The sequence below is a fragment of the Glycine max genome, chromosome 9 (assembly GCF_000004515.6).
Source record: "Glycine max cultivar Williams 82 chromosome 9, Glycine_max_v4.0, whole genome shotgun sequence".
Taxonomy (NCBI): Eukaryota; Viridiplantae; Streptophyta; class Magnoliopsida; order Fabales; family Fabaceae; genus Glycine; species Glycine max.
Genome location: NC_038245.2, coordinates 39,182,460 through 39,192,530, shown reverse-complemented (window position 1 = coordinate 39,192,530; position 10,071 = coordinate 39,182,460). Strand labels below are relative to the sequence as shown.

General features: G+C 27.4%; 1 protein-coding gene and 1 pseudogene across 1 annotated transcript; both read right to left on the bottom strand.

Moving 5' to 3' along the window:
• Positions 1 to 1,895: 1,895 nt before the first annotated feature.
• LOC100781437 (uncharacterized) lies at positions 1,896 to 4,537 on the bottom strand. Its single transcript, XM_041004959.1, has 2 exons — positions 4,262 to 4,537; positions 1,896 to 2,807 (listed from the first exon to the last, which is right to left on the bottom strand). The coding sequence occupies exons 1-2, from the start codon at positions 4,427 to 4,429 to the stop codon at positions 2,280 to 2,282; spliced, it is 696 nt and encodes a 231-aa protein (XP_040860893.1). The 5' UTR covers positions 4,430 to 4,537; the 3' UTR covers positions 1,896 to 2,279.
• Positions 4,538 to 7,825: 3,288 nt separating this feature from the next.
• The window catches only part of LOC100780904 (uncharacterized), a 17,277-nt pseudogene continuing 15,031 nt past the window's right edge, over positions 7,826 to 10,071 (bottom strand).

The following is a 10,071-nucleotide window of genomic DNA, read 5'->3' as shown; positions in this document are numbered from 1 at the left end:
GATATTCTCTTCTTATTCAATTCTAATTCTTACTTCTTTTCTCACGGTCTCTCATACTAATTTGTCTTCTCACCTGCTTCTTTAATTTATTTGATTATTGTTTTACTTTGACACATTAGTCAATAGCTCCACAATATCTATTTGTTTATTCTCATCTTTTATGTGCGTGTGTCTTTATTTGGAGGGTAGAGAGAACAATTGACATTTCTTCTTTTTGAGTATGTCAATATCAGGTAAAAACCAAAAATAGTACTTTAGGCCTCATTCTTAAATTTGTTTTAAGCCTCTCAAATCCTTGAGCCTCTCCTGGTGGTACCACAAAAATGAGATCAGAGATGGGGTTGTCCAGGTGTTATAATCATGAAAAATCATATTTATTTCTCGAAAGGAAAATATTTTTGAAACAGTCAAGGAATTTTCACTAAATGATTCTATTAACAAATAAATGTCTAAAAGTGAGACATAAAACTATTTTTTAGATTATGAATTCTTTTTGGTTAAACAAACAAGTTCACATTTTTCAACACAATAAAGAATTGTTTAATATTTAATGCAATCACTATTATAAATTCGATAAACATATCCATTTTGTTACAATAAAATAATTGTTCGTAGGATTAGCAATAAGGAAAACTTTGATTTTTGATTCAATAATTAGTTTGTAAATGATTTCGATAATAATAAGAAACATGGATTGAAAAAGTAAAGTTTCAAGAAGAAATGAAGATTGAAAAATGTAAAGGATTTAAAAATGTACAGTAAAATAAACAAATATGAATTCATAAAAGATGAGAATTAAATAGATACACGATGACCTGCTAAACCTTATTGCCAATTTTGATGGCAGACATGTTGGTGTTTTAAGGAATTAAATGATTATGCTTTTAACCCCGAATTGGCAGTCAACAATTTTAGTTTATAGACTTACAACATTGATAGTCGAATTATATGATTTCGACACATGTACAAAGAAGATATACTTAATTACATTGATCTAATACTAGTAATTGTTTTCGTATAACTTCTTTGTAACCGTGTCAATTGGTACTTTGATTTTTCAAAAAATACTTTATTCTTCAATGCTTTCCAATTCTACTTGTGAGAAGAAATTATCGAAATCAATAATCTCAATCAAAATTACTTCCTTTAATCACATAATCTCATTTCTCAAATTTTTATCATATTCTAATTGTTTTTTAAGAAATTCTTCTACTAATCTCGAGACAAGTATATCAAAATTTGATTTTCATAAAAAAATTTCGACAAGAGAGATAACACCAGATGTGTTTTGGATGATATAAAAAAAGATATCATGGTAGTGACTAGCATATAAAAAGCATACATTGCCTCGGACTTTCTTTTCAAGCTGGTGTACATCCCGAATGAACTACTTATCGCTAAGTGCTAGCTTTGGACAGTGGTAATATCGTTTTGTTTAGGGGTATGGGATTACTTGGACATGAGGGCATTTGTTTTTTGGTGGGAGTACAGCAACTCTCTGTCCTACTCTGTTGATGTATTATTCTTGAGTATATAATATACATATTACTTTTGCCTTTCAAACAAAAAAATAACTAAAACGAACACTAGGGTAAACTGTTTTAATTATTGAAAATATATAAAGAGATTGTACATTTTTCATTTAATTTTTTATGTTTAATTTGAGTAAAATACTGTTTCCTTACCTAAAACTTGTAAGTACTTATTTATCAATCTAAATTAAGAATTGCTCAATTAAGTAGAGATAATAATTAGTCAATTCTCATTTGTAAGAAAAAAGGACAATTTAACTTGGAGAATATTTTTTTTAACAAAATTTTATACTTATTTCTCTTTTTTTTGTTGCATTATGACGAAAATTAATGTCAATTTTATTCGTTTCATGAAATCTTTAAATATAATAATGCTTTTAAAACTAAAATAAGTACATCATCTTCTTTTTCTTATTTCGCAAATTATTATTTGATACATATAAACATAATACTGCTCATGTAGAATTTTGGGTGAGACACATTATGGAGAATATTCTAACTATGAATTAACAATAGATATAAAAGCAAACTTGTTTCCTTTTGTTTGCCCATGACAAGACGGAGATCGGTACGGGCTTAAACGCTTTTGCATATGTTTGGATAGAACTTGGAAGATTTCGAAAATTCTTTTACTTTAGAAGCAATAATTTCTTCCTTATTCATTTGATACCTTAAATTTTTTTATTGTATATAGATTGAAATTTATAAAAATACTTTCGAAACTTAAATCCAAACATTTTTTTACTCTCAAATGCCATTTGGGATAAAGACCTCTATCTTGCTGTTGCTATTCCCAGCCAGAAAATCGAGGTTGTATAATATAAGCACCATTGCCATTGAAGAGAAGAAAGTTAGCACAGGTCCAAAGATCCAAAGTAAAAGGGGAAGTGCCGAATAGAAAAGCCTGTTCCCTACCGTGTTCAATAAGATGGCCTTGTCCAAAAGTTGAGTTAAATATTCCAAGGTCACTAAAGACTTGACATCTTGTGGGGTGCAAATAAGGATATTCACTTGATTGAGAAACCCTATAGAGAAAGTGTGAAATAGAAACGAGAATAATAATATTGCAAGGATGATGGCATATTTCAGTCCCACCATAAAGTCACTGTGTGCTCCAAAAATTGTGTCGTTGATTACATTTTTAACACTGTAAGTGCTGCTTATAACTGCTCCTAGGCCCGTGCAGATGAGCATGGATGTTGTGGCCATAAGGGTTGATCCCATGATTAGGTTTCGAAGAGATTGAATTGCTACGATGTTCTTTTTGTCAATGTCCTGCAACAATAATAGGTCCAAACCACATGCACCGGTAGTTTATGTGTTAAAAATTTAAAATAATTTTTCAGCTGTAATTGATATTATCTTTTTGCATGATTACATATTTTCAAATACTACTTCATTCTCATATCTTTTGATATTTGTAAACAGATTTATAACAAACATTAATGGAATTCAAAATTGGTGTGTTTAGACTAAAATTAATGTCCTATTTTAAAACCTTAATCTTTGATGCCTACGCCACTAGTAGTGGATATTAAATAATGGTATATTTTAAAAAATATTAATTAAATTTTAAAATTCTAAAACATCAATTATTTTGAGAAAAATAAAAATTTAAAACATCAAAAGATATGGGAAAGATATAATATTCATATTCTTTTATAAAAATAGATAGTAGATAATTTTTTATTAATAGAAAAGAGTTGAATTTCAATATTAAAGAGTTTTCAACAACTCACAAGTATTTATTGTATATGGCAATTATTAAATTCATTTTTCTAAATAAATTGTCCATACTAATTTAAGTTCCTGGATTTGTCACTGGCGAAGCATATAGGACGACAAGTTTTATTATCTTCACTTTGGTCTTCGCTATCAGCAAGATTGACTTGGGAATAAAGTTAAAAAATAATTAGATATAAATTATCTAACTCCATTCCCAGCAAGGAAATCCATGAGGAACTTGCCTATATTTTTTCAAAGAATTGTTTTTTAGAGATATAAGATTGGTTAGGTAATTAAGAAGGAGAAAAAGAAAGAAAAGACCATGTGTTTGATCATAGTTCTACAAACAAAAATTAACAATTAACATCCATAGATAACAAAGAATTATTATTATTATTATTATTATTATATATATATATAATTTTAAATAATCATATATTGAATTATTATTTATATTTTATTATAAAAAATAATAAACAACATAAGCCATAAAATAATTAAGAATTAAAGTATTTTTAATGAATTATGTAATTTAAGTTTTATTATTAATATCTTTTATAATTTAACTTATTACTATATATATATATATATATATATATATATATATATATATATATATATATATCAATGGTGTGGGGAGGGTTTGGCAGGAGCGGTTATCAATTTATCAATTAATTAAACTAATTTTTCTCCATCAAAGTTGGAACTAAAGCAGATATGAGTACCTATGAGTTGAAATATAATTGTCATGCTTAATTGAATAGCGTCCTTGGATAAGAGTTTTGTTCTGTACCATTAACATGATCAAAGCGAGTTTCCACTTCTTAAAAATGAATTGACGATGAAATATATATTAAATGATTGATTATACAAATGCGTTCTCATTTGTCTTTATATATCTTTGAAATGAACTGTGAACATAACCACATGCCATGTCAAAATAAAAGCAGGAAAAAAAAAAAAAGCTCCAAAAACTTAGGGAGAAATATATCGATATAGTATACCTTCATCATGGCAGGGATCCATAATCGGCGACCATCAGCATCTATTCCAAAGGTTGTGGTGAAGGGCTGTGTCTGGCTCTTGTGCCATAACCACACATGATATGCTAGTATGATTCCTAACCCAAATGGCACAAATATCACATCCATATAGTAGTTTCTCCACTCCATCTAAAAACTCACTCTTTCAGCTGGTTGAATCCCTCTTGTGTTCACCTTAATTAAGTGCACACTGCTTTCGGGTTTGCGTTTTATAATTTTATGCGTGTATATATATAGAGAGAGATTTTAACGGTTTCTTTAAGCTCTATTCAATTCTCACCACGCATGTACGAAACCATATATTATCTTTTCATCTTAAATATAAAAGAAGAAAAAAATTTCTTAGTCTTAAATATAATTTTTTTAAAAATTAATTTTATCTTATTTAATGTTTTATCTCTAAAATATTTTTTATTTAATTAAGGTGCTAGTTTGAATGATTAATTCTTGTCATTGGTATCAAGTTTCAATGAAAGGTAAGTTTAAAAAATACTTTTAATTAAAATTGATATAATTAAATATAATTAATTAATTGATTAAATTAATTATTTGGTCCTTATAGTTTCACGATTTTACCTTTTAGTCTCTATAGTTTGAAAATGATTTTTTTAGTTTTTACTATAAAAATATATATAAAAATAATTAACTATAAATTAATTATAAATTATCAACTATTTTTTTATTATAAATTATCTTGTGATAAATTAGTTATAAATTACTTATTAATAGTTATTTGTAATTAATAATATTACAAGAATTAAAATATAAAACTTAGAAACTAAAAAGATCACTTTTAAACTATAGAGACTAATAAGAAATTAAAATATAAATTATAAGAATTAAAAAAATCACTTTCAAACTATAAAGACTAAAAAATAATTAAAATATAAATTATAGGACTAAAAAATCCACTTTAAAATTATAAGGATTAAAATGTGCAAATGATGAAACTATAATAACCAATAAGTAATTAAACTTAACTAATTTTTTTAATTGGTGTTTCATTTTTTTTCTTATATTTAGGACCTGTATATATTTTAATGAATGTCTCAAGGGAGTGAGGCACGTGCTAATTAAATACAAGGTTGAATTTAAGAGAAGATAACGAGCTTATCTCATTAATTGGCAAAAATATGTTTCTAGCTTTTATATTTTTCGTTCAAACATTGTCAAAATTCCTATGTTTGTAGGATGAATTTGATCCTCAAACTTTGAAATATACGTGGATTTAGTATCTTATATCCAAGCTTTTAAAATTAGGTGGATTAAAATCACATTTTTAAAAGTTTAAGCACTAATTCATTATTAATATAAATATAAAAAGTCCATGGACCTGATTACATTTAACTCAAAGTATAAGAATTAAAATTACAATTTTTTGTTTAATTTATAGCATTTATTGTTTATTGATTACACAAGTTGTAAAAGATATTTTGATAAAAAGAAATTAAAACTAAAGACAATTTAAAAAATGTCTTATAAGTAGAGATCCACAAACAAATATTGGAAAAGAGTATAAGTAGTATTTGTCTACATAACATCCACATAAGCCAAGGACCAAAATTAATTAATACCCCTATGGCCTCCCTCTAGGCAATTCAAAGGCAAATGAGCGCGATAAAAAAAAAAAAAAAAAGGCTATTTCTCTCCTCTTATGGCATCACCTTCTGACCTAATTAAAAATTATCGTCCACTTCCAAGTTGCCATTCTCTGTTGGAAACAAGGTGCCTTACATTAATTAGCACATTAATTCCTTCTCTCCCTCTCATTATCTCTCACTTTCTTCAGTTAATTAACATAAACTCTTAAAGTAAAAGGGAGGTAGAATGTCGACACGTTGGAGCTGTTGTCATGGCTCTTGGGGGGCTTAGAGATATATATCAAAGAGGGTGAATTTGGAGGCAAATCTGTTGGGTGCATAGAAAATTGTTGGATCTACCATTTAATGATTTATCAAAGTAAATTAGATTTGTTTTGTATAATTTCACACCCTTTCTACGTAGGCACACACTTGATGTCACTTTGTGCTCCTACTTATTTTATTTTATTTTTTGGAAATTAATGTACTTGTCTTTTTGCTGGCAGCATCAACTTGTCTCCGCCGCACGCCATTGTTTTGCGGGAGAAGGGAAAGAATAAGTTGGGTAATGGGAGAGGTGGGGACAAATCAATAAAGATAGAGAAAATATCATGTCACCCAATTAAGATCACCTAATAGTTTCTTCCAAAGAGAGACAACCGATTAGCAGCATGATGGCCCAATTTATTTTGTTTGATCACAAATAACTTCATTCAAAAAGAGGATGTAGGTACAAAATTTACCTACTTTGTTACAAAATCACCAGAACTACAACATAAATCATGTTCCAAAATACAGCACATGCATGATCCTCATGCACTTCACAGTTCCATTAAATTTCCTTGCAACCCTTAAAACAAAATTTTTCAATTGCAATAAAACCTCAAATTTACACTTTAACACAATCCTAGTGAACCTACTTTTAGTCATAAACTACAGTTGTTATAATTGTGGATGGAACTCATTGAGTGTAGACCCCATATGTCCATGCGGATTAATTCAAAAGCTTAAGGTGCCCTACTACCGTTTATCTTATAAGGCAATTTTCTTTGCTTTTCAAAATGGCAAACATCACAAAAGATTATATTTATATGAATGAACTACAAGAAAAAAGCAAAAATAGCGTCCAAAAGATTTTAAAAAAAATTATTTTAAAATCAACACATCTAAGTGATGCAAAAATATAGAATCCAAAAGATTTTTTTAATTGTTTTAAAATCAACACATCTAATTGACGGGAAAAAATTGACCTTAATTTTAAAATTAAATAGTGTCAAGATTGCATTGGCTGCAACCGACTCAAATAACAATATTTAAGTTAGCATTAGTCAAGTTGACACTTAAATATTTCAAAACAGTTTAGAGCATTAATTAATTGCGCTACCACATCGGTTAAACTCACACTAACTCATAATCTCATCGACTATTCCGTCTTGTGCAGCCAGGCGCGCGCCACTTGTCATTTGCGCAATGACTTGCTATCACTACACTTTGTCATGCCCCAATGTTATGCTTAGTTGTGTCACCATCGTGCCAGATGATTAATCTCTAATATCCAATATTTGTCTCTCTTTGAATAATCTTAATATTATTGTGTGAATTAAATCCCTTGTGCATCACATCTAAATAATTTGAAATTTTATGGGTTTTAAACGTTTTTTTTGAAATTTTTTAATACAAGAGTGCATTTTAAATTGAAATAAATACAGAGTGAAAAACCAATCTAGTAAAGAGGGAAATAAAGTAGTTTTTTCACTTGGGAATTTTGACTGTATATACATAAATTCAAACGATAGTTAATTGAAATTGGTTATAATAAAAGGAATAGTGAGACTAAGTCAAGTGAAAAGGAGTTTCATTTGATACATATATATTGGAATTTTTTATTCTAAATTAAAATTTGAAAAAATACTTTCCAAACTTTAATGCAAACATAACCTTAATCTCAAAGGTCATTTGGGATGCAATTCTCTACCCTATTGTTACCATTCCCAGCCAGAAAATCGAGGTTGTATAATATAATTACCATTGCCATCGAAGATAAGAAAGTTAGCACAGGGCCAAAGTAAAAGGGGAAGTGCTGAATAGAAAAGCATGTTTCCCACCGTGTTCAATATGATGGCCTTGTCCAAAAGTTGAGTTAAATATTCTGAGGTTACTAAAGCACTATTAGAAAATATGCTTTCTACATCGGTTATTTATGACTTTCAACATCGGTTTTTCAACCGATGTTGAAAGTATCGACGTTGATAGTATTATCCTTAACATCGGTTTTTGAAAAACCGATATTAACGTAAAATTACCAACATCGGTTATATAAATAACCGATGTTGCTAATATGAATTACACCCAGAAAATGTATATTAATGTTGAAAGTTAACATCGGTTTTTACAAAAAATCGATGTTAACGAATGTGTTACTGTTGACAGTTAACATCGATTTTTTACTAGAGATCATCATGTTCAAGACAAATAAGATCACAATAGATGAGAAAACTTTTTCTTATAAAGAACATTAAGAATAAATGTAGTATCACTTATAATTTTGTCATTTATAAAAAATGATACAAAGATCAACCTAACTCAATCCATAAGGAGCTAATCCACTTTAAGTCACTAAATTTTTGAAATAGGTATGATTGAACAAAAATAAGTTTAAATTTTTACACCTCTTATGAAACAATTAACACCATGTCATCCAGCATCATTATATTTAATAATACTATATTTAATAATATTATCATTAATATTATGACTATCACTATTTCAAGCTAGTGATAATAAAATAATAACGTCAACAACTATCATAATAAACAATGATAGATGGGATGATAATAATTATGATTTAAAATTAATTTTTTAATCTTAATCTTTTTTTTTAATTTAAATTTAAAAGTGATCATTTTTATTCTTACTTAAAAAAGTGATCATTTCTTTATTTTTTAAACAAAACAAATCAATGGTGGTGAGAATGAGTGACTGTGATTTCCTTGACTGAAGGTCATCCAAACCCCTCTTTCCCCCACTAAATGAAGAATGATATATAAATACTTAAAAGCATGTAAAACCAAACAATATTATGAGACGTCTTTTGAAATATATACTTACATATGCATAATATAAGTTGAATTATATAAAATTATGTTAACATGCTAATTAACGTGATTTTAAGTAAATATTGATGTTTGGTTGTACTTGTACATTACAAATTTGTCTCCAAGTTTAAATTTAATTTATAGTTGAAACAATTTTAATTTATTTTTGTATTGAATCAAAACTCCTTTACTAAATACGTACTTAAAAACATTCAAATATAATTTACTTTTAATTCAAAATCAACTTTAACCTAATATAATTTATTTTTACAAAATTAATTTGATTTAAAATCAATTTTACCATTGATGGTTGTGTTTAATTATCCAGTAATTAGGACCTTTTATTTGACTTTCTGACTTACTATATGGTTATGAAACTAGAACAAGAGTACGAATTACATGAAGTAGAGTGCTTATCCATCGATCAATACTCGACATTGTGTAAACTAAAATACCATAAATAAATATATATATATATATATATATATATATATATATTCATTAATGTGCGGGAAAAAAAATCAAGCTAGTAATTTGGTGTGAATTAGAAGGAATACCAGGATTTCGTTTCAGTATAACTACATGGAGTGGAGAGTTTCCAAAGCACAGTAGAAGCTAGCTTCTCAACAGATAGCCTGTTTAACCAAGTATGATTAATTAATTAATTAATTAATCAATTTCTGTTCGTTGGAATAACTATAAAAAATAAAATAAAAAATTGTTACAGAGCAATCTGATTTATAAATTAGAAATCCAAAATAAGAATAAAATTAGTTTTATAAATTATAAAATGTAATTTTAAAACTCATAGACACAATAAAGAAATAATAAAATTAATAAAGAAATAATAAAATTTATTTTTAGAAATTATTTTTTTTATAGATAAATAAAAAAGACACGTATTTTAAAATTAGTAAAATTAGTCACAACAATATCTTAATAAATAAATAAAAAAGACAAATAGGACATAGTAAGTAAAATATGAATCAAATACACGTATTTGAAAATATAGAAAAAGAAAAAAGAAAGAGAAAGCAATATTTGTAGGCTTCCTCAATAAGTGCCTTCCACGCTATGAATAAGTAAATAAAACTCC

Bases quoted from the DNA above. Each gene is read 5' to 3' on its own strand.
- LOC100781437 (XM_041004959.1), bottom strand. From the start codon at position 4,429: ATGGAGTGGAGAAACTACTATATGGATGTGATATTTGTGCCATTTGGG. The intron at 2,808-4,261 runs GTATACTATATC...TTATTGTTGCAG, and splicing joins GGATCCCTGCCATGATGAAG to GACATTGACAAAAAGAACAT.